This window comes from Nothoprocta perdicaria, unplaced genomic scaffold (genome assembly GCF_003342845.1).
Source record: "Nothoprocta perdicaria isolate Ctin4 unplaced genomic scaffold, notPer1 scaffold_144, whole genome shotgun sequence".
In the NCBI taxonomy this organism is placed as follows: Eukaryota; Metazoa; Chordata; class Aves; order Tinamiformes; family Tinamidae; genus Nothoprocta; species Nothoprocta perdicaria.
This window is the reverse complement of record NW_020454583.1, coordinates 381,000-406,981: the sequence shown is the minus strand read 5'-3', so window position 1 is coordinate 406,981 and position 25,982 is coordinate 381,000. Positions and strand designations below refer to the sequence as shown.

Here is a 25,982-nt window from a genome sequence, read left to right as displayed (position 1 = left end):
TGAAAGATCCAGGAGGGACCCCTGTAGCCTTGGCTCAAGACATTGAAGAGATGTCAAGACTGATGTCAAGGTCTCACTACAGAAAAACCTTCACATTCTCAGTAGGATTTCAGCTGCAGCTGAGTGAAGGGAAAAATAAATTCCTCTTTAACTTGTAGATGAAACAATTAGCAGGTTATTTTACTTTAAATATTTAGCAGGTTATTTATTTTAAATAACAGATTCCAGTTTTGATGTTCCAGAGGAAGAGGATGGAGGTATTTTAGCTGTCTGTCGCATGAAGAAATGGTCCACTTGAATTTATACAGGAGCTGGTCGGCAACCTTCTTGGTGTTGATACAGATGCCTCTTGCAAGAAAAGACTAAGTCTACTGTGTCTGTGTGAGGAGATGCAGCCCTTGCTCTTGGGATGTAGGGGTCCAGCCCCACCAGAGCTTTATAATCCTTAGTAAAATATGAGTTTCTTATTTTCCTCTAACGCTAAGCGCAGACGAGGCACACCCGCACAAACACGGCACTGCTCTGCACTGCTCTGCACTGCTCTGGAGGGGTTTTACACAGCTGTGCCCAGAGCTGCCTACTGAGGCAAGGAGGTGGCAACGCGCGTTGAGCGTGAAAGGGGCATGGAGCAAAAAGCTGCAAGTTTCTGGCAACCCAGCTGCTCTGTGAAATCCTTCTTTTTTACAGCAAAGGTGAATGAAGCACAATTTTGTGCTGAATGGTGTGCATATTAAAGAGCTCTTGTACATTTGTGTGCCTGTGTAGTTGTCCTTAGTAGGAATTTTGTTGATTAATCCCACACCTGTAAGGATGGGCATGTGGCTCAGACTGAGTGTGAAAAACATTGCCAAGGAGACAAAGCCCTTTACAAAGCAAAGACACTTTCCCTCTGCTCTTTAGTGTCATCTAGATAACAAATAACCTGTTTTGCTCTTGCTTTGCACAACATTTCTTTAAAGCTTCTGTTACCTTGCATGYTCACACACATATCTGTTAGTTCAAGCTGCTCTCACGATCTGCTAGCCTGAGCAGCAACACTCGGTTTATATGATTTATTATGCTGGTATTCTCAGCACCTGAACATGACATCACTTGGTGTTGTGAAGAAGCACATCTTGGATGCCTCAAGCTTCACAGCATTGAAATACACCTTCCTCTGTAGAGCCCAGAGCCTCTGGAGAGCACGAGCTCCTGGCTGAGCAGAGGAGCACCAGCTACTGCCAGCCTGGCAGCAACTCGGAGGGAAACGGCAGGTGGGGTTGGAATTGCACCAGTATTAAGCACCATCAGTTATTTCATACTGGAAAGTAAGAAGTGAAGGTGAATACCACACTTACCACAAAGTGGTCCAGGGTGATCTGCTGAATGCACTGGCTCTTCTGTTTTGTTTATATGTGCAGGTACATGGGGCAAGAATTCCTGTAGTTTGTAGGACATTTAGTAAGGTGAGATTTCCCTTGATGCCCAGTAGGTACTACCAAAACATAAATAACATATTTCCTTTCAATTCCAGCCTGTGAGTAGAAGTGAAGTATAGAACTATCACAGAAAAACGTTGAGAAAATTAGTATCTGTACACAAAAGAATTTAATGAAAATAACTGAAATCTGCTGAAATGCAGATTTCAATGCAAAATTGTCTTTTCTTTGGCCAGAACTTTGGCCAGAACCTCATACTAATGACAGAAAAAAATGATACACATTATTGTTTACATAAATTGCCAGAAAATAGTATAAGGATTGTTTCAGAACATGCTTGTTTGACATTCATGTCAGCAATATTGTACAAAAACTCTCTGTTCACTTGAAACAGGTTCCAAAATGCATTAGGACTATGACGGTTCACTACCAGGGTAATATAAGACATTTCCAGTTTTCAGAGAGATCCATGATTTTAATGTCCTGCCAGTCATGGCCCAATGTTACTGGTCTGATTTCAGGTCCAACAGACCAAGCAAAATATCATATCATCCAAAATATWGGCTTAAAGATGTTACTTATACACTGAAATCAGTCTACTTAAAACTGGCATCACCTCACATTTATTTTTCACTGAATTTTGTTCTTGTCAAGAGAAATACTTGCTGGAAATAAAATGCAAAGCTACCCTTTAGAGACTTAACTTGTTTATTTACATTTGTATTAATTTGCTATTGTAAAACCAGCAAATTTGGCTACTGGTACTTGAAAATTTCACCATCATTTCTTTCCTAAGTATTTACAGGTCACTTTTGGAAAGCGCTGGTTTCATTAGATTGCCAACTGCTCCACCTTGTGGTCAAATRTCAGCATTAATACAAAGCAGAAAGAGCTTTTCCTTCTAACTCCCCTCCTCTGCGATTAGAGGTTGCTTGTTAATAACTGGTTTTCTAACTGCTCTTTCTGTACATCACAGTCGCTCTCAAAGCGGAGGGATAGGATAGGATTTTCAGTGAAATAACTGAAAAYTGCCTCGGATTGCCCCTGATGTGGCACCTCCTCGCTAGCCACAGGACGCTCCCTTGGACTTGGCTCTCCATCAAGGAAATAGTGATGGGATCCTTACATCAGGAGAGCAGGAGTCACCAAAGCAGCTGTCAAGCGTGCAGATACAACAGGCAAGAGGCACAGAGCACACACCAACTGGGAGCTTGAAACAAGAGCCTGTGCCAGGGAAAAGCCAAAGGGAGGTTGGGTTATTCAGACTGATGATCTGATCCTGCTGCTGTCGTCATGAGCCAAAACTAACTGCCCTGAGTTCCCTCGTATAATACTTCTGATGAACAAGTAAATTAACGTAAAGTGGTATGTTCACTTTTCTTAGACTTGCATTTTTTTCTCCTATATTTTCTTTAGGTAGTGCCTTCACTTAAATTCACATGCTTACAGACATGCCTTTGTGTGAAAGCATATTTTGAAAATATCCTTAAGCATCCATTTTAGAAGGGATGGTTTATTGAATGCTCTTATCTCTAGTCACAGTTGACTTTTATTTCAACATGATATATATCTGATATTATCTGAAATATATATATATATTTCTCATATGGAAAGAAAAAAATCCTGGTATTGCAGCCCTTCAAAAGAAATTTGGAAGAACTCAGAATTTCTCATAGCTGGGCAGGTGCCCTTTTACAACTAAGGAGCTGCATTTCCTAGAATTACACAACAGCTGAGGTTGAAAGGGACATTTGGGAGATCATCTCATCCAACTGCCTGCTCAAATAGGGACACCTGGAGCATGTTGCATAGGACCCTGCCTAGAGCATCTCCAGGCAACCTGCCCCAGTGCCCAGTCACTCTCACAATGAAAAGGTTCTTCCTTAGGTGCAGATGAATTTTCCYGTGTTGAGTTTGTGCCCCTTGCCTCTCATCCTGACACTGGACATCACTGAAAAAGTCTGGCCCTGGGCCTCAAAACCGTCTGTGAGTCCTCTCTTCTCCGGGCTAAACAGCCCCGGCTCTTGCAGCCTTGTGTCATCTAGGAGGTGCTCCAGGCCCTTGACAATCCTGGTGGCCCTTGGCTGGAGTCTCTCTGGTAACTCTGCAGCTCTTGCAGTGGGAGGCCCCAGACTGACCACACCACTGCAAACGAGGCCTCAGCGGGGCTGAGCAGAGGGCAGCTCCACCCGCCTTGGCCTGCTCACAACACCCTGACACCCTGCCTATGGCTGTGTCAGACACCACTGGCCTCCTGGGCCACAAGGGCACACGGGGGGCTCCCGACAACCTGTTCTTCACAAGGACTCKCAGGTCCTTGGCTGCAAAGCTGCTTCCCAGCACATCAGCCCCCAGCCTGTCCTGACACATGGGGCTACTGCAGTTATTCCCCGCCAGGCGCAGGACTCTGCTCTCCCCCAGTTGGACTTCAGGCAGCTCCTCTCTGCCCACCTCCCCAGCCTGTCCAGGTCCCTYCGGACGGCAGCACAGCCCTCTGGTGCCTCAGCCCCTGCTCCCAGCTTCGGAGCTGAGACAGTACCGTGTCCCTTCACCCAGGTCACTGAGGGCAGGTTGGACAGCACTGGAGCCAGTCCTGACTCCTGGAAAACATGGATCACTATGGGCTTCCAGCTAGACTTTGCAGGGAGTAGCAAGGCTTCAGTGACCCTTACGCTCCTTCCTGTGGCAGCCCAATTTCTACAGAAAGAGGGAAGGATGTCTCCCCAAGTGCCAACAGTGTATTTTTCCTGGAAGCTCTTTACATTCACCTCTGTTTCTGGAAGGAAGATAAAAATAAAACAAAAATTTTCACCTTTTTGGATAAATGCTGTAAGGAAGAATGTGGATAAATGCTGTAAGGAAGGCTACCATTATAGACAGGCAGTGGGCAGCACTGTCATCACCTCCTGCTTCTGATTTTAAAAAAGTCATAACTGTATTTGTCAGTCCAATGTCAGTCCTGTACATTAGCCATGTCCATCACATATTGCTTGATCAGGTCCCTTGTGATTTAAGAAGTGAAGGAGACTACTTGAAGAGACCGACTTCAGCCTAGACCCTCCACATTTACGGGGGAAGAACAGAGAAACTGAGTCCTCCAGAGGGTGATTCAGAGCACCAAAAATAAGGTGTTTGCTCTGAATCACACTCTGCCTAATCTAGGGAGGGATCCTGAGGACAACAGATCCCACAGAAAAAGGGTTAGCTCCCATGACTGTTCTCTTAATRGCCCCCAAACTTCAGTACATTCTCATTAGTTTCTCAACCCCACCATAGCTTAGGCAGGAAATTGCCATTTTGCCTCAACCTCCCGTGGGGCACTCAGGCACTSCAACATTGTGGTCTAAATACCTGGAGCTGCCTGGGCTTTAGATAGTCAAGTCACTAAGCAAACAGACGAGTTTTTGGAGAGCTATAGTGCATCAACAATAAATTGTGATTGACTTCAGTGGAGCTAAGACATAAACCTAGCATTCAAGCTGCTATTGCAGACCTGCAGTTCTGACAAATCATGTCACAATTTTCAAAGATCTTTTTTTTCTATAAAAAATTGTTTGCTCCTTTTTAAACACAGAAAACACGTAAGTCATAATGGAAAAAAATATTTATTATTAAATATATTTTTATAACAGATTTAAATCATAATTAGGTATGTTCTGAAATTCTTGTGGTATTCTGCACTTCTTCCATCTACTCAGACTTAGCGTTTTTTCCAGGTGAACTTCCGTCTGGCTCCCTCCTGACCAGGCTTTTTTCGTTCCCTCAAACGCGGGTCCACTGTTAGTAGTCCAGCTACAGAACACAGAAAAAACTGCATTTATTTASTGTTAACAGATTATATTACATGTATGCTACCCATGCATGCCAATAGGGGGRTTCAAGACAGTCAGTAATTTTGTATATGAATTACAACATCTAGAAAGACAAAGCTTCAGTGTAAAACATTCTAAAAAGATTGGAACATTTTAACTTTCCTTTAATAACTGAACTTACCCATAATTTACTTTATAAAGCCTAAGAATAATCCAGATTATTGCTTTAAATATATTTTAAACCTTTACAACAAACAAGTGTTTCAAAATCATATTTAGCAATGTCCAAAACCTGCTCAGTGTTCTGCTGATCTCATTATACATACTGAATTCTTTAAAATGTCCATTTACAGGAGCATTCCTAACAAAGTATAGTTGTCAAATACTGAAAAACTATAATCAGAGAAACCTGATGCAAACACAGTGGCATAAGTATACATATGGGAGCGTGCGTGCGCGTATATGTGTGTATATATATAAAAATMTATATGTATAAAAATATATATATAAATATATATAAAAATATATATATGTGTAAATATATATATATATTTACTCTCCCTACTAGCACTAGAAGTATAACTAAAAGTTCACAGTTCATAATTGTGCAGCTGCWGCACATCGAGAAGTACTAAATATTGGAGTTCTTTTCAGCATCTGAGTAGCTCATTTGTGAACTCTGAATTAGACAACAGAGGAAAAAATTCTTCATTCTGGCTTGTTTCGTGCAACCTCTTTGCTCCCTACTATCCCCTTCAAAACTAAGTCACCAGTGATTAAATTAGAAAATAAGGCTTTGAAAGCATGAGCAATGGGAGGCTACCCAACTGAAACAAAATACAGTATAACTAGATTACAGCTCACAGAATATCTGGTCCAGAATTCTTTGTCAGTGAATATATATTCGTGCTTTGTGAGTCTATGCAGACACAATACAAACTGTCTTATAGACTTCAGACTTGTCAGCTGAAATGTATACAAAGGATGTGAGGAAAGAAATGAAAACTTTTTATACATAAATTTAGATCCAACTCATATATACACAGAAGATTTTGCTAGGATTATTTACTCAAATTTGCAGCATCTGGTCCCTCATCCTCATCCTATGAATTCAGTTATTTCCCAAACAAAAGTTTCCACTCCTACCTTGCCTCATTAATTCCACCTCCTTTTCAGTCACAAAGCTCTTCAAGGCTTTAGCAGAGGCCAAACGTATCGCTCCAGCCTGTGAGGATCTTCCCCCACCAGACACTGTGCAGATCATATCATGCTTTTCAATTCTATCAAGAAACTGGAAAGGGAACATCAACTGTTCTCTTAAAAAAGAAAAAAAAAAGTGTATACAGTCACATCAATTACAAAGAAGGAACATTCCCTATCACCGTACATGCAGAAAATCACAGTTAACTTTTACAGAGCTTCAAAAAGGCAATTAGGTGCCTAACTTCCATTGAAAACAACAAAATCAATGAGAAATTTATTGCTAAGACCATGCACAGAGTGCCCGAAGTATTTTAAGTTCAGTTTTGCAGGTAGGTTCGTATCACTCATTATTCACAAACGCCAAAATTTGGCATCTCTGGATAATAAGGCTGAGCTTGAACTTAGGCTTGAACTTAGTTACCACTATATATGTATATACATACATACATGTGTGTATATATATATATATATATATATCATGTATGGCTGATAGAGGAAACTTTCTCTCCCTTATGAGAAGCCTTATCTATAGAAGAATATAAGCGCTGCATTTCCTTCAAAATCTGCAGCTTTTTATGAAGTGCCTCACATCTTGTGTTTCCACTACCCTGCTGTATGACAGTAACCACACAGGAGCCTGTCTCATGTGGAAGGCTCTCAGGAGATATATTTTAAGGTTTTGTTTGTTTGCTCATTTTGTTTATTTAAAGTAAACTGCAAACCTTTTCTAAGAGGACCAAAACTTGAACTACCCCCTTTAGGCTATGTTCTTGATTTCTGCACCCCTTCAGAAAGCGAGATAAGAGAAGCACTGAGAGCAAAGCTCGGTTGCCAGGTCTTAAACTACTAAGTCTAGGAGGAATACTAGTAGGAAAAAAAAAAAAGTTAGTTTTCATAAAACAAATACTTATGGGGGCTGGAGGAAGAAGAGACATAACTGCAAATCCGTAGAATATGGCACCAAAATAGAGTTGTACAGACTAACTTTTGGTGAAATATTTCCTGTACAGTAAGAATGCAGCATTTCATAACGTCCTCACCTGTCCTGCAGCACTGGAAAGTAACGTAAAGCATCCACTCCATTCACTGTGATTTTCCCACTTCCATTGTCATAAACTACCACAGTAGCTCTTGCGGTTTTTCTTTGACCTTAAAGGAAGTAAAAACAGTCTGTAATGAGACTTTAATAACTTGCAGGATTTCAAAGGCTCAAAGAGTTAAGCAAATTTTACTTTTTCATACAGTAATTTTACTTTTTCATACAGGAGGGTTTTTTTTCTTGAATGTTACAGAAACTGAGAGTGAGCTCTTTCCTGTTTTAGGAGCTTTGGAATCCTTATGAATTCAACCTTTTTCTATTAGTGGAAAAAAATGGGGAGAGGTTGCGAGGACACCTGCCACAGCTTTAGCAGATCAGGGAATTTTCTGACTTGGTCACAAATATAAGGTCACAATATAAGAGAATAAACAGTGTGTTGAGTATGTTTGTCATAAATACAACTTCTAAGACAAATATTAAAATACTTTATAAAATCATCTAAACATTACAATAGCTTTAAAAATACGCACATGGAAGAAGGTTAATGCTTTAATTACAGTGGTATAAGCAATGCTTATGCATCATTTAGCACAGTTTCCTCATAAATTTCCAGTTATAGCTCAGTTCTCTGTGAAAAGCACATCAGACTCTCTTCCCTAAAGCCTAAAGATTGATCTTCTGTAACACAAAGGAAATAATCATTTTGATAAATGGATTTTGAAACAGATTAGACCATTTATTTAATTTAGGAAGTGATGGGACACAAACAAGACTGTTCTTGAACTTAGTAATATCTTAAATAACAGGGGGTTTGTGTTTACCAACTTCTGCAACAAATATTCTGAATACACCATGTAAAACTATTGTGGGTTTAATCTCAGTGTGGCTCTCTTATATGTTATATATGGTTCTCTGTTTTGCCCCTCAAATTCTCTGCTACCTTCCTTCTTAACTGTCATCATTCCCTGGCTACTGCTTAGGAAAACGTTTCGTCTTCGACTCAGATGCCTCTTAAAAATGCAGCACACAGATAAAGAGGTGTGTGTGTGTGTGTAGGAGCACAGACTTGCATACACTCTGTCCAGAAAATCTCCACACTTTCCTATCTATTTTATTGCTACCTTGACTTTTCTAGTCACTCATAAGTGAGGAGCAACTTCTTTACTGTGAGGGTGACAGAGCAGTGGAACAGGCTGCCCAGGGAGGTTGTGGAGTCTCCTTCTCTGGAGGTCTCCAAACCCGTCTGGATGCCGCCCTGTGCCACATGCTGTAGGTGTGCCTGCTTGAGCAGGAAGGTTGGACTAGATGATCTGTAGAGGTCCCTTCCAACCGTAAATATTCTGTGAATCTGTGAATCATTACTTCAATAGAAGTTCCCTAATTAAAAACACAAAATTATCTGCGCCTATAAATGGAGAGACCTTCAAGGCTTCTCTCTATCATCAGCTCTGCCTCAACACCAAATGACCCACTCCTGTCTCTAAATCTGCTTCATCTAATGTTGGAAAAGGCAACAAGTAAGTCCTCTTTGGCTTCTTCCTGGGCTGACTGCAAATACGTTTCTGCCTTGCTGTTTTTGATTCACGTGCCCTTCACAATCCTCATTTTCGAGGCTGCCTATGAAGGTCAGGGCAGGCATTACTCCATGGTCTCAGCATGCCACTTCCACATCAAGCCATAACATTTTGTTTCATCTGTGAGCTCTTCGCTTGTATTTCTGTGTTCCCCCATTCCCTGCCCTGTGAGTTCAAAAGTCAAYGCCTGCGGGCAAAGAAAGTTTTCAGCACTGTACAGTGCTGTACACAACAGGGGCCTCTCAACAGCACAGGAAGACAAACAAAATCTATCAGTGCACAGGCTTTGTGCCAAAAATTCCAGGCTTGTTACCTGGCCTATGACAACTTAGAATAATGTAGCAAAATATATAACTACATGGTACATACTATATATATATATACACACATATACACATAAGCAAGTAAATGAAGAGTGAGACCATCAGCAGTGTCCTTCACTGGCATCACAAAAAACCTGGAGAGGGAAAAATTAGGCATGGTTTCCAACCACCCTCAGGCTCTTACCTTCAGCAGTGCTGAAGGCCACTCCTCGCTCGTCGTACTGCAAAGGCTCAATGACCACTTTCTGCAACTGCGACACAATTTCTTTGGAAAACTTCTTCATATACTTCTCCTCGTCGGCACCATATGGCAACGCCACCATTTTTTGCAGCAGTTGAATAAATCTTGAATACTGTAGACAACAAGAGTTCATTAAGGGATGCAAGTGTAATTGCATCTGCTAAAACTTTCTATTTTTGTACACTTGATCTCTCCTACTTTGCTTTTATTGATGGTTTCTGACAAGATGACACTTTTGCACCTCCATGCTGACTCCAGAACAGCGTGCAGACGCATCGTTTTGTGTGACTAAAGACACCTAATCCTTTCTTCAGGCAACAATGAATCTTTAATTCGAAGTGTAACCAACTCCTTTGTAATGCAGGCTTATTATATTAGAAAGAAGGTCATCTCATTTTTCAGAAGGAAAACATTCAGGACGTCTTCAATCTTTTATTCTTCTTTTATTAAAATGACAAAAGGAGAAGATTTTCTCTTCATTTTCAGTAAGTCAGCATATGTTCATTGACATGGAATTAATTTTATTGCAGTAAACTCAACCTCTCAGATGATTATATTTTATAATATATACAGGAAATACCTATCTATCTATCTATGGCTGTTCAAGCTGAGTTACTTTAATGTTTATGATTTCCTTTAAAACCGAACAATCAAGCTATTTAAAAATTCAAGAGATACTTGACTTAAAGGGCAACCTCTTGAAATAAATTATCCCTCGCTACTGTGTGGTTCTCCTTCCCCCTGCACCCCCCCAASTTCTTCAACATGTGATTAAAGCGCAAACACCACTGGGTGAGTTAACCCATTGGTGCTTCAAACTGGGCTGTCCTGTTAGGAAGTGTTGCTGGCAGGAGCTGGTTGCAGGATGTAAAGGTATGTTAGCATCTAAAATGCATTTTCTCTATACATATCCTAACTTTTGGTTTACTTACTGCCACTAAAAACAGTCTCAAGGATATTTCTCTTTGTCATTTCCAGAATATTCTGCAAAAAATTAGTTCTTTTCTCCTAACAGAGCAATTGCTCTTGTGATTCTGACACCACTCAGAAAGCTACTTCTAATGATCTGATAAAGACGTGAGCGAAAGCCTTTAAAAATTAAATCCGCAAACACATAGAAATTTTAAAATTATGAAGCCTCTTGATAATGMAAACCTCCAACAACTTTTATTTACAAAGAAAATCATTAACTCTCATTTTAATAAGGCACCACAGAAAATTTTGTTGCAATGCAATATATAAAAAAATCAGGTAGTACAAAAATCCACCAAGATGGACAGCTCATGCCTAGATATTTCAAATATATCTAAGCCTTAAAACATGCATTCCTGCAGCACGAGGCTTCACAGCTTTGCATGAAAGGGCTTTTATTTTACAGAGTTGTAAATGTTACAAAAATAAAAATAAAAGAAGCGAGCAGCAAGGAGCCCTTGTGCTTACGGACAACACTCTGCTCAAGCCCTTTTCACCCTGTCTGCAGCGAAGGAAGCCTCCACATGTCACCGTCTGGGATGGCATGTGAATGAGGGCCATCCAGGCTGCTGCCACGCTGTCTCCTCAACACATCCTAGTGCTGTCCGTAGGACACAATATTGAAGAGCGTAGTTTCTACATGGGAAAATACCCGATATTCCCAACGTCATGGTCTCTGGTACTATCATAATTCAAGTTCAAGCTTCAAAAATTTGGAATTAAAATTGGTCATACACCCAAGTCTGCTGTTACTAAAAACTAATGCTGGATTCCAAATTAAAAAAAGAGAGAGAGAGAGAGAGACCATATGAAGAGCTCACCCGGGTTCGGCCATGGATCGATCTATCTAGCTTTGTATCTTATATCTGGTATTTGATTCTGTAGCCAGTACTACATCCTTAAGGAAGGATTTCCTAAATCTTTAAGATATTTAAAGGAATATCTTTATTTTTTCTATCACTGTCATTGCCCTCATAAGGTTATATGACATCTGTGCAGTCTTACCAATACATAAATCCATAAGGTTCCTTCTTTCGAGTATTTCGAGTATTTTTGAGTATCCCATCTTTCTAGAAGCTGTGTGAGCATGATGCACATTCTCAATGAATGACCAGCTTGCCACTATCACTCATTCCAGACATAGCAGACGTCAAGGAACAAGCCCTTTTACTACAGGCATTAGTACGTCAGGAGAAAAGCTAAGGTAGCTTTTAAAGTAATGTAAAACCTCCAACACATATAACATAACCCATATTGTTCTACATAAAAGAGAGAGGCTTAGGGTACTTTCAAAGACAACATGAAACCAACCGAGGAAGAAAAAAATTCTTTAGAAAAGCACCTGCCTCTAAGTAATACCTGTTTGATATCTAAAGACGCACCCACAATCTGTATTTTTAAGATACAAGCCCCCTTAAGATTAGAAAGATTAATTACTTACATCATGATCTGACAGGTTTTCTAACAACATTTCTTCCAATTCCATCTTAGTCAGCCATCTGCTGCCAGGCAGGTTCTTGCTGAAAATATCACATACAGTCTTCCTTTAATTAACTGTGCAATTAAGAGTTACATCACAAAGGACCACACATACAGGCTTGGTTCAGAAGTACCTTTTCCTTTACAAATAAATACAAATCACGTTCCTATAGTAAACACAACGAGGCCTGTGCTGATTTTAAAACACCGATCTTTKGAAAGGAAGGCTAACTTCAACTGCTGGATTAATTCATTACATTATGAATCGCATTGGCAGGTTATTTATATTATTAAAATCCAAGACTGGTGAGCATGAGTAACCTTCAAATAGCAAGCTAGTTTCCTCACTGCTCAAAACTTAATTTTAAAAACCTGCTGCTAGGTGTATGCCAGCTGCAAAGAACAAAATTGAGGCAGAACCTTGTAAAAAAATCTTAATGCAACAGTATTTTTTGCCTTTGGTATTTACTCTTCTGCTCATTCTTGCAACACGTCTGGCACAGTCAAAGCACAAATGCAGTAATGAAAATACTGTCTTTTATCTGCTGTCATCTGGATCTGCTCCATGCTAGATCAGACAACCAGCAGCAGCGGGTATCAGCCCTCCTGCTCTGGAGAGCAACACAGAAACTGCACTTCTGACGGCAACAGCAGAAATCTGTAAGAAAACAGCCTCATATGGAGACGTTAATACAGAGTAAAATCAATGTCTGAAATAAGTCTTTTAGAAATACACACATAAAAACAAAACAGAAAGTCATGAATATATGCCAATTTTACTAGGTAGGTTAAAAACAAAGAGGTGACATTAGTTTCCTAAATCCTGCTATAATCCTAGTATAATTTTAATGAGTATTTTTCAGYTGCATTAAGAAAGATCCAATTCAGAATATCATCCCTCCCCAAAGTGAATATGTAGTAATTCAAGTACATATTTTAATACTTTTTTGAGGCAGGATCTGAGAAATATTTATTTAGAAATACTGCCATTTTTAATGGAAATCAAAAAAGGACCTGATCCTGAAAGATTTAAGCTTAGAACTTTTCATATTTGAAAAATGTCATGGACTCCACTGTAACTAGGTATACACAAACACAAGCACATACTTAAGACTTTCACTGTGAGACCAATATTACAGAATGGGCCCCATCTCCTCCCACCCCAAAAATAAAAATCACATACCCAATCAGAAAACCTTGTCTACGCTGGGATTTAAACTATCCAGATGCATCCCTGRGGAAAATTTCCACGTCCAATGTGAAAAATAGGTCTCAAGTAATCCCTTGACTTCTTTGAAGTTTTACAAATGTAAAAAGGGGAAAAGCTTTCAAATCCAGCCTCCTTTCTGATCGGTCTCCCCATCAGTAAATCCACTGGCTTAGCTCTGTGCAGTCACATCACATTATTTTTCTGAAAGATGCACTAAGAARCTGAACTTAGCACTTTCCTTGTCTCCTCAGAAACTAACATGAGTCGATGATGAAACATGCTGTATATCATGGGATTCTTTTCTCAAACCATAAAAAACATGAACTTCTGTTATTTTTAATAAATGGAAATAAAGCAGCAAATTAATTCTCTTACCAATATAAATTAAAAAAAAATGCTGAAACTAGGAGAAGCCAAGATTGCAACTAYGTGCAACTAGAATAGCACATAGAGCTACCTCTGAAATACAAAGAACTATAAAAACAATTTCCATATTGAAAGAATGACTGTGCAAAATAGCTACTTAGCAAAAAAACTGACAGTGATGATGCTAAATTTAAAGAAATGGATAAAGCCGGGAATTTTTAATATTCTACTGTATCAATAGTTTTTCAAAAAATAAAAAAAAAAGGTTGTATTCTTCTTTATTCTCTTAAGAAGAAAAGAAAAATGTTTAGTTCTTAAAGCACATACTTATTTCAAAGAAAATCCTGACTGCACAGATTCAGAAACCACGAACACAGCACTTCCTCACAGCTCCTTCTTCTATCTCACATGCATCTTTTCCTGTTCAGGAGCTAACTAGCTGAACAGCTTCTACTATGCTTATCAGAGAGGTTGAGGAGGGAAAAAAGAAAGATAAATTTAAAGGAATTAAATTCAGTAACTACCATCCATGATATTTAAACAAATTCAAACAACATTGTCTGGAATGACTGCAGTTTTGATGATTTAGCTGTTCAAAATATTTTATGTAAAAACATGCATCTTGACACTATGAATGAAATATTTGCATATAAAAATATTCAAGAACTGTTAACTCACAAAAGACACTATCTGAGCTTTTCACCTTAGAGTTTTTCCAGAAGTGAGCTACTTACTTGATGTTTACAAAGGCCTCTTTTTCTCACAAAGAACTCAGTTCATTTCAATTTTTTTTAATAAAGAATTAATTAGAAAATTCCATACAGAGGCGGAAGGCACCAAATCTTGGGTATTATTTATTTTCAAATTGTACTTTAAAATTCTTATAAAGGAGAGGATAGTGAAAGAGTAGTAGAAGAGATTCAAAAATAARAGAAATAGTTGTTTTCCTATTTATACAGTGAGAAGTGAGCACTCCAGAAGCATTACAGTTATACTTTTGACATGAAGTTAGCTTAAAACATTAGCAAAGGACCAGTGAAAACTTCAAAAATGTGTTTGTGAAATAAGCACGCAGGTGGTATGAGGGAAAAGACTGAAGAAATACAGTTCTGTYTACTTTGGATTGAATTATACATTTTCTCCAAATGCAACAGGTCAGGAAAACTGGGATTTAAGACCGTAAGTGCCAGAAAAACATATTGAAGCATTTTAAGAAAGTTAATACCAATAYTCACTCCAACTGGAAACTTACCTTTTTTCTTTCTCTGGGGGAAAGTCTTCAACTGACATTTGGTCTTGGTTTTCTTGAACATTTAGCAACATTCCATATGTTTCCTAAAAATATATAGGGGGAAAAAAGATTAAATGCATTTCTCCACTCAATAGTTATATTTTTAAGAACATTCATTTATTTGCTTTAGCTCTCCTAACTCCTAAAATTCAGAAAAGCTCAAAACACAGGTAAAAAGTTCCACAATCAAAAAATATACAGTGGATTAAAACTAAACAAATAAGAATTTAGTATGTTTACTATTTTTATATTCAGCTCATTTTTGAATTCTGATATTTTTCTTTATCAATCTTTCCCATCTTCATATATGTCCTAAATAAAAACAGTTCTCAAACATGAAGAAAAAGCAACGTTTGTAAAGTACTTCCACAACATACTGTACAGTAGTTTTATCTTGACTTTATACAAATACTGACAAAGAATGAAGAAAAAATATTTAGATTTTTCTATATTTTTCTAGACTGTTCAGTTGTAAGAATGGTTTGCATCTGCTAGATTCCCTCTCATCCACGCAGGTCTCTAGAGACAGATTTAAGGTTTTGCACTTACCATAATCAGAGTTTCTGCTCTTTCAAATGTTACTGATAATATTGACTCTGGATTTCAGCACTAATACTTTTGCCTTTTTTTTTCCCCCTAAAGCATAATGGAGTTTTCTTAAGTTCTTATCTTTCTTAGCTTTGCATTTTCAAACAAAGCTAATTGTGGCAGTGATTTACAAGTTTACAAAAGCAAAAATATTTTAAAAGCTGCACTGAATATTACAGGAGAGAATCTTTTAATATCCTCTGCTTTTCTTAATCTAAATAATGTTCAGAATTTTTTCTAACTAAAATACGAAGTCAAATACTTCTAATTACATCAGTAATTGGAATCAGAAGTCAAAAAAAGTATCTGGAAAAATAATTCTAAATATTACCTAAACAATAATGTGCTACTAGAGCAAAGTGCATGTATTAAAAAATGTTAACAGGTGAAAAAGCTTATAATCATTTTCAGTTATTTTATTAATATAATGAGTTTCAGTAAAAGCTTCTAAACCCAGAGAGAAAATACAGTAACAGAATTACTGAGGATCCATTTTTTTCCTTTGTACTGCTTACAAAGAAGATCATCAGTGAGGGAAATGCAAGACAGCAGCTTCTTGTCATGAATTCATGACTGAAATGCTAGTTCTTAGCATAAGCAATAATGTGATTTGTAGTAAGATACAATGAAGATTCTGCAACTCAGTAGTTGTTCAAAAAACCCACAACCTTTCTCACAGGTATAAACACCTACTGTTCAAATTCATTTATCCACTAATATAAAAACACACCYGCACATATACTAAAAATATTTGTACTTAAAGTTCATGAACTAAGAACAGATTGTTATCTGAGCTACACTCAAAAGCACTTAAATAGATGGGGACAATTCACTAAAAAACATATATCTTTGATGGAGGTCATGGAGGTCACTGGTGACACTTTTAACTGCAGAGTGAACAAAAATATTTTTGGAATAATTTCACAGTATAAAACTCTAAAATATAAAACTGATCACCTTCCCCAAAGACAGTGCAAAAACTCATGTATTACAGCAGTAAGCCTTCCAGAAAGGCTTTATTTTTAATAAGCTGTGTCAAGTAGGAACTGAGTATCTGTAAGAGCACTCATTCGTTTTACAGTCTATTTCTTTTAAAAAAGATAGGAAATAACATATAAAAGAGTGTAACAAGCGATATTTCCAAATATGCCCAAACCTCACAAATATATCAGTAGATTTCTCACTTCGCAAGCTTACAAGACATGGCAGCATCACTTTGGTAGGACGCACATCGAATCACAAACAATCCTACCAGCTCATTTCACACCTGCCTGTTAGGCTGCAAAATTTACTTTTTATGTATGTGAGAAACACTCTCCTCCCTCCCCGAACCCACCCAACGTGGTTTGGGTTAGAGGACACGAGGTGCGCAGTTTTTATGCACTTGTAGATTAGGATTAGATGGATTAGATGATCTCTAGAGGTCCCTGCCAACCTTAAGGATTCTGTGATTCTAGCCAGGCGGTCAGGAGGGCAGCTGGGTTAGTGGGTCCCAGAAAAACCTGCACTAAGGGTTTACACTTCAGAGGCTGCTGTTCTCTCAGCTCCACAGGGCAGAGTGCCACTGTCCTACCTGGCAAAACGAGTCACGAATCCCAGCCAGCATCTTCACTACACTCTGGCAAACACATTTATATATTGGAGCGGTCAGCAAAGAATACATTAAACGCGAGCTGAACAAAAGGGCAACTCCATCAAGTCTTACCAGTGAAGAAGAAAAGGCAGGAATTGCTATTGTTACCTTAGTGCCTCCTGCCTGTGGTCAGAATTGCTTCTAAACAGCTAAAATACCTCCAGGTAACAGGACTCACTCATCACCTTCAGGAGCTACTGATACACACRGCTAAGTGAAGAGAGGCATGAGCTGCTGCCTGCCAGGTTTTAGACTCAGAAATTCATTGTTAGAGCTACAAGAAAAGCTTTGTAACAGCTGGAAGAGTAAGGGTTTCCTTAAGCTACTCCTTAGGTATTCCTCTGGAATACCGAAACTCCATAGCATATGAAGTTCTGAAATCATGCACTTCTGGAAATAAAGATCATCTCTTCAAATAATTTTGGTTAAATTCCTGTAGCAATATTCATTCATACAAAAAAGCAAAATGATAATCCAAGCCCTTTACATGGGAGGTGAAGTCAAATAACATTGAGAARTACTATTTTCTATTTTAAAGTACTTCTAATTGTAGGAAAACTGCTCTTGCTAAATAGAATTTCCTGCATATTCCTGGCTGTAAAAGTGGATTTACATTCCTCTTATGAGATAAAATCTTGGTCCTAGGTATTTTTTAAAATAAATAAATAAATAAAGCTTGTATTTTTTGTATAGAGATGAAGTTGTCAGGCTAATGGAACCAATCACGTGTGAAGTAAAGTATGTGGATGAGTCTTTGCAAAATCAGGAATCATATGCAATGCCCAGTAATTTATCTGACAAATCTTCACTCCCCGAAGACTAAAGCAAGCTTCTGAAGAAGCTTTTTCAAAGCTGGCAGGTGAAGATTTTACTAATCACTTGGAGATTCAATAGTCAAACTCATGAATGTACACATCTGTGTGTCTTGTAAACTCAGCTATTATACAATCAAAATAGCTGATTTCACTAGTTTGGCTATGTACTGAAACGCTTCCATTTCTAATAGAGGGATCAAATCTCAGATTCGTACAAGGATGCACCCTTTTAAAATGAAAAATAATATTCTCATTTCCTTATGCATGTAAAAAGGGGGGAAAAAAGGCAAGTGTGGAATATATAATTTAATATTACAGTTTAAAAATGCTGCAGAGCCTGTGTAATTTATATATTTTGCCTTTTTTCTTTTATTCTAGCATGTTTGACTTGAGCATATGCCTCTTTGTTTTTGTCTAAGAGTTAAAATGCTCTGTTGTATATACTATCTACAACCCCCGATATTTCTAAAAAGGTACACAAAGCACAACATAAAATTCTATTTGCTGCACAGAATCATTTGCAGAGGCTACTTYTGTCTTGCTTGGCACAGCACAAAAATAGGATTACATTTCTCTCTGAAAAACTCTGAGGTTAGATGATCCAATCTCCTATCATTAAACATTTCTGAAACGGTCTTTTGTGCAGCACTTGCGTATTAAGAAAGAAATTGTCCTTTTCCCTACKACTAACTTTATTCAACAGGCAAAGACAATAACGTGAGTATAAAAGGTATCTTTTTATAAAAGTTCATTTAGTATTCATACCATACATCAACATAAACACTGCCTGTTATAACACATATGGAAAATACGTTATAACAAATATGGAAAATAACAAATATGGAAAATAGTCACTATTTTAATGGGCAATAGTGATTATTAACATTACCTAAACTAACGATACTGCAAGCAATTATTTCACTTGTGATCAATAAAATTCAAGTTCCACCTAAGTCTGTAGTAATTAATGACATACAAGTTTAACCTAAATTATGTTTAGCCTATGTACTTCTTGTAAAAACCTGAAATCTCTAAAATGGGACTGATTACTTACAGTAGACTGTATTAACATAGAACATTTATTTTTCCCTAGCTGTGAGATTTTAAAATAAATTACAAAAAATCTTCAGTACACACTACCTCTTATCTAATAAGAGATTAAAATAAAATGGGGAATTTTATGCAGATCTCACCTTTCATTTGGTTGACTAACTAAAATGACTGTTGAACACCACTTAACAAACTCAGGTTGCTATAATTCTACTTAATGAAGATATTTAGAAACATTCTAAGAATTCTCAAGTACTTAAACACCCTATACGAACGAAATTTGTATTTGTCAAACCAATTTTGTTGGAAGGGGGATTTCTTACAGCGTGGCAACAAGCTGCACCCTACTCTTAATTCCAGTGCAATCTTGCATACTCTTTCTAAAGGCTTGGAAGAGCTAAAAATAAACCTGTGCTCCCTGTAAAATTGGTAATTTCTTCATTATGATGGAATGCAACAAAACATCTTGCCCTTGGCTTGCTCCGTTCCAGCCAAAACAAATGCAAATGGCTTGTCAGATGACAGCTGCTTGATAAGGCTCCTCCGCAAGACCTGCCCGCTTTACTTTTTTCCCCGTGAAACTTGGGATGAAAGGCAGAAGGCAGGAAGAGAATTAATGTAGCATACAGTCTGAAGGCAATGCTACAACCGTGATTAAGTAGGAAAGTTAAAAGGCACAGATTTTCCGCAGCCTCGCTGCGTGCAACCCATCCGTGTAACAAGTTGACAGGCCCAGCGCCTCCGCTCCATCATCCTCCCCGACAGCCAGAGCGCGGCAGCGCGGCCCTTTTCCGAGGAAATTTGCGCCGGCACCATGAAGCGTTGTACATTATTTCTCAGCACCGCGGGGGGCTCGAGCCCAGATGGAACCTTCACAAATATTACCACAGATCAAACCGGCGGCGTTTCGAGGCGGATTTGACATACCTATTTAAATGAACAGCAGGGGTCCTCGCGCTGCCTCGGGCTGCGCAGGGAAAACCTCCCCGGAAAGGCTCCGCTGCAGCTCCATTACTCAGCAAAGACACGCTCCACATTCATCATTCATTTCATTTCTGCCAGGGCAAGGAGCGCGTTTGCCCAAGGTCAACAACAACAACAGAAAACCCGAGGGGGGTGGGGAGCGGAAGGGTGTGTTTTTATTCTCTAAAAGAAATAAATGTACCTGACAAGTGGGGATTCTGTCCTTTGGGCACACACCACACAAATAAATATCACATAAATCTTGTGAGAAAAACTGGGCACGGGAAAGGCGGGCACAGGATTTGGTAACACCGCGTTTATTTTTGCAGCACATGTTAAGCACAGAAGCAAGTTTTCGAGACTATCTACTGAGGAAACAAAATGTGACAGGACTGTCTGATTAAAAAAAAAAAATCTGCATTCAAAACTAAGGCTTTTGTCTTCTCTAAGTACATGTTAAAACCCTGAGTGTGTCCCTATAACCTCTTCTAAAGAAGCAGATCATGCTTGGGCTGTTGATGGTCAAGGATATGAAACGTCTGCTTAGAATGTACTTCAAGAAGCAGGATCTAGTGACATTTTACTAGATATAGGTTTTATCATCATCACATCATAATCAGCACAGATCAAATCGGGAGGTTTGCTCCCGGAACCATTCCAATCAGCATAAGCCTTAARTTTGCCAGAATAAAAGTCTTAAAACAAATAAACAAAAAAATTATTGAACAAATGCAAATTTTCTTTGTACTGAATGTCAGTACAAATAACTTATTCTATAGCTTCACCCTTTAGGAGGAAAGATATTTGCTATTTATCAACAAATTTTCCTAGAACAAGATGTTTTTGTTACATATTCACTATCCAGTAGAAACCTTGAGTTACTGACCCATATCCAACACGTAGTGAAGCATTCAGACTATTCACAACCAGTTCACAGCCCCAACTGTAAAATGACCTCTAAATTAAAGCAGTAACTATAACATACTTTATCCTCTTAAATTTGATACAAAAATACTTCTAAGAATGGATGTTGTGTCACAATACAGATCCATCACATTTGATTTCGACCTATTGCAAAAAGAGCTGAGTAAATTTAGGAGATCCAGAAGCCCATCTATGGAGTAACACACGTCTGACGGAGAACTAACATTATCACTGCAGATGACAACATACTTACGTGCATTAACGAATAATATGATGGCTTGCCAGTATAAAAGAGAAAGTGAAAGGGTCGGCCATCTTCTCCCCACTGGATTTCTAATGAGAGGCAAGAAGAGACAAGAAACCAATATAGGCTCACTAAAAAAAAATCCTTGCATTTAATTGCAGTTATAAACCTCTTCTATAACACTGATTGCTTTTTTAAACATCAGAGAAAAAAGACCCTTCTTGGGTATTCAAATTGCCTGGAAATCTAGTAACTCAGATTAGCTTGTTAAAAAAAAACAACCAACAACCTCACTCTGCAATCAAAAGCAATTATTCAATACAGTATTTTGAAACATTTTGTAATATGAGGGAATTCCTCATGCACATCTTACAGACTCAAGACTATAATTGTGAATACAAGTAACCAGCTCATAAAAAATGCCGTAAAAAAAAAAAAAAAAAAAAAAAAAAAAAAAGAGAGCAAATTAAGAGACATTTGAAATCTGCAAAATGATCATGAAGGTGAAAGACTAACAGTTCTATAAAACAGTGTTCTAAACCCAGAACAAGTTCCATACTAAAATAATATGTCTAAGCTAAACTAAGTATCAGTGCAATTGAGGTTTGAATGTAAAGCAATTGTAGTTAGAATTTGGGATATTTTAGGACACGTTAATATTTCTGGGGTGTTAAAACTTGGACATGTTACAACTTAAATAATAAATTCAGAATCAAAAAAAAATCCCACAAAATTCCATGCAACTCAGCATATCCCATCTATTTTATTCATTAAAAAGCAATTTGAGAAGGCAACTAAATTATTATTAAATAATTTTATGGCATGATATATTTAACTGTCTTACAAAATGCCAAGGTTCTTTCTAAAAACAGAAAAGAAGAAAAACTGTCAAAATGTAAAATGTATTTAAAGTGTTATTTTTAGATATAAATACTCCTGTACCAATCAGCAAATACACTCCTGAGGACACAGCTAACATCTCAAAGAACTATGGTGTTGAAAGTCTGTACAATTGTAGCAGATCTGTAGATCTGTATGGCAGTAGTAGATCTGCCATAAACTGCCCTAAAATGCATATTTATGATTAATTCTCTCTTCCCCTTTTGCCTTCTACTTTGTCTCACAATACTGTGAAGTTAAAAATGAATGCACCACACCAACTGAATGATGATGTTCTAAAACAGTATATTTTGAACTCAAGAGGTTTCGATGTATATTTTTAATATTCTACATAAAATTAATTGGTGATTTTAGCGAAATTCTCTTTGAGCAACTGTCCAACAAACTGGCATAGCAAGGTAACAACTGGGTCTCCACAGGGTATCTCAGGAGCAACACCAAAGACCGTGTAAATGGTAGAATGGCATAGTTGAGACTTTCAGGTCAAATCTGAGGCACGACAAGGAAATATTGAGCTTTGTTCCCACCCACATCACCCAGACTCTTTCAATCGGAATTTCAATGCTGCAAATCTGCCACCTTCTGAGCAATTAAGTTATCAGGATTTGGGGAGAATTAAAAATATTAATGAAAATGTTATGGATGTGATAGCTCTATCAAGAAGCTACAGAATTCAACAGAAGGTGTTCCAGTGATTTCAATGGATATTGCACACCTTCCTACCTGTCTTTATTTAAATGATCAGAAATATTTATCTATAGTCAGTTCACAAGATGTCTGAAAAGACCTCCAGTATTTCATAACCCATCAGCACCTTTTTATCCCAAATCCTCAAATATCAAGATTAGAGGCCATACCGTTCACTTCTACACACGTAAAAGTCCTATTATAAGCTTAGAAATAGAAATCAATACTTACTTCTCTTCTCTGGAAAAATTTCAGTGGGATGCTGCAAATAAATAAACAGGCCTCATTAAAAGAAAAATTCTGTTTAAAATACTGTGCTAAAGTACTCAGGAATGCAACAGAAACTCCTACCTTCATCATGGGCCTGGCTCGTTCATCAAATAAGCCAGAAGGAAAGAGGTAGGCAATAGCTTTCTGCAAACAAACACAAAGATCATCAATGCATTTTCCCTGAGAAAGCAACAGCAAAATATATCTTAGATACTTAGTCTACAAAAGTAACACAACTCATAGACAAATGAATTGGTAACAAAAAAATGCTACAGATCTGCTGTGGTGAAAACAAAAGCAGTTCATTTTCTTCCTCACATGAAAAATAAAAAGGTTTCATTCTGCAGTCTGTGATCTAGTGTATCAAAATGAGTGAATTTTCCCCTTCAAAGCTAAATTTTTACCATACATTATTACTGCACCTTACCAGAACTACTCAACTCAAAGTCCCAACAGTCAAGAAAAGAATGAAGCCCGACTGTAACTTTTCCTCTTTTAAACATACTCAGTTCTCTTCCTTTGGAACCAAAAGGTTTGCCAAAACACAACCTAGAAAAACACCTGACACTTTTCACTCATGATATGTTTTCCCCCAGGGGTCAGTTCTCGGTCCGGTCCTGTTCAACTTATTCATTAACGACCTGGATGAAGGGCTGGAGTGCTCCCTCAGCAAGTTTGCCGACAATACCAAACTGGGAGGAGTAGCTGATAGCCCTGAGGGCTGTGCTGCCATCCAGAGGGACCTGGACACACTGGAGGACTGGGCAGCGAGAAACCTCATGAGGTTCAACAGGGGCAAGTGCAGGGTCCTGCACTTGGGGAGGAATAACCCTGGACACCAGTACAGATTAGGGGTGGACCTGCTGGAGAGCAGCCCCGCAGAGAGGGACCTGGGTGTCATGGTGGACGACAAGTTGACCATGAGGCAGCAGTGTGCCCTGGTGGCCAAGAAGGCCAACGGGATCCTGGGGTGCATTAAGAAAAGCGTCTCCAGCAGGTCGAGGGAAGTGATCATCCCCCTCTACTCAGCCCTGGTGAGGCCACATCTGGAGTACTGTGTCCAGTTCTGGGCTCCCCAGTACAAGAGGGATGTGGAGCTGCTGGAGAGAGTCCAGCGCAGGGCTACCAGGATGATCAGGGGCCTGGAACATCTGCCCTATGAGCAAAGGCTGAGGGAGCTGGGTCTGTTCAGCCTGGAGAAGAGGAGGCTGAGGGGGGACCTGATCAGTGTGTATAAATACCTCAAGGGAGGCAGTGAGGAGGAGGGGGCGGCCTCTTTTCAGTGGTGGGCAGGGATAGGACTAGAGGAAATGGCTTCAAACTGAAGCATCGGAAGTTCCACAGGAACTTAAGGAAGCATTTCTTCACTGTGAGGGTGACAAAGCACTGGAACAGGCTGCCCAGAGAGGTTGTGGAGTCTCCTTCTTTGGAGATCTTTAAAACCTGCTTGGATGCAGCCCTGTGCCACGTGCTCTAGGTGACCCTGCGTGAGCAGGGGGGTTGGACTCGATGACCTCTGAGGTCCCTTCCAACCTTCGGCATTCTATGATTTTGTACTCTAGGTTCTATTCTATATACCATTATTTTTACAACATAAAGTACACGCTCTACTGTTTGGTTTTACTCAACTAGTTATCTACTGCTATTCAAATGGGATGTTTAAAGTTCCTATTATTTGCCTCAMGCAAGGCAGGCAGATATATAAATATTCCAAAGCCCTTTGGCAAAACGTAAGGCGAAACAGCTTACAAGGCTAAACCCCACATGATGTTACTACCCTAGTAAACCCCACCGCAGTGGTCTTCATTTTACTTCCACTAGACAGCAAAGAGAAGGGGAATCACAGGAAAAGGAGAGTTAGGATCTTCGGAATGCTGCCTATTTATTGGTTAGGTTACCTTAGGGTTATTACACAACGAAGAGTTTTTTCCATGAATGTGGATCGTTTTGTCAGTGCTTCAACTGATTTAATATGCACAGAGTGTAAGAAGACTTAACCTATTACTTTCATTAATCCCCTCCTGGCATTCTGAACAGAAATTCAGAGAATTCTGAAGCAAACAAAAGGCTTAACTTGATTTTATGAAATGGTAATTTTGTTTCTCTTAGTGACTACTATATTCCCATTTGTTAGTCAATGGGCGTTTTATGCATACACACAGTAGGTGAATACCTATTTATGAACAAACGGGGATTAATTATGATGACAATAGAGAGATCTGCTGAGAGCCAAAGGACGCTAAACAAACACCTTATATAATAATATATTAGAAGAATTTATTATAAGATGCTAAGACTGACTGTGAATGTAATTAAGAGGTAGTCTTTATGGAAGCACTTCCAGAATCTCTGAACAGTTACTCTGACACTGAAATCTTAATAAATATCAAATGCAATCATTTACCATTCATAACAAAGAGAATGACTGTCACTTGAAAATTGAATTAAAGTTTATTTTAGACTGCTCATCAAGTGCCTCCCAGGCTAAAACATACATAAAACCTGTATTAAGCAAGCTTAAAACTGGTTTCAACTCTCTGCACAACTACTAGCCAAGTAATAATCCTATGCCATGGGTTCGCCATCTTTTTTGTTCCAAAACRGAACAAGATCCTTCCTGCCTTCTCTCTATGAGGCCATGATCAAGGAGGGACATTTCTCTTTACAGTCTGTTGGGAACAATCCTGGGATAGAGAGATTAAAAAAAAAAAAAAGAAAAAAAAAGAAGTCTGCAAAGGGTCCTTAACTTTTCTCCTTTTCTGATCAACAATTCAATTCAAATATCCATTTCTSATATTCCCAGAATCTAACTTAGTCAGGCCTTCTGAAACATTTATGGCTGCTGATTTTGTCTATGCTAATGTTTTGATTTTGTTGGAAAATGTTATTTTAGCAAAAGTGTAGTTCTCAATGCTCATTTACTAGCAAGGTAAACTAGCAATTTACTAACAAAAGAAAAAAAAAAAGGTCAGGAATGAAA

General features: G+C 38.5%; 1 protein-coding gene across 1 annotated transcript in view; it reads right to left on the bottom strand.

The window, feature by feature from the left end:
* Window positions 1-5,031: 5,031 nt before the first annotated feature.
* The window catches only part of MRPS9 (mitochondrial ribosomal protein S9), a 32,191-nt gene continuing 11,240 nt past the window's right edge, over window positions 5,032-25,982 (bottom strand). Inside the window, exons 3-11 of the mRNA XM_026034480.1 lie at window positions 23,084-23,146; window positions 22,964-22,994; window positions 21,155-21,234; window positions 14,890-14,972; window positions 12,024-12,102; window positions 9,554-9,722; window positions 7,474-7,582; window positions 6,377-6,546; window positions 5,032-5,210 (exon numbers count right to left, since the gene is read on the bottom strand). Of these exons, the coding sequence (XP_025890265.1) occupies window positions 5,119-5,210; window positions 6,377-6,546; window positions 7,474-7,582; window positions 9,554-9,722; window positions 12,024-12,102; window positions 14,890-14,972; window positions 21,155-21,234; window positions 22,964-22,994; window positions 23,084-23,146 (876 nt within the window). The 3' untranslated portion in view covers window positions 5,032-5,118. The remainder of the gene's footprint in view (window positions 5,211-6,376; window positions 6,547-7,473; window positions 7,583-9,553; window positions 9,723-12,023; window positions 12,103-14,889; window positions 14,973-21,154; window positions 21,235-22,963; window positions 22,995-23,083; window positions 23,147-25,982) is intronic.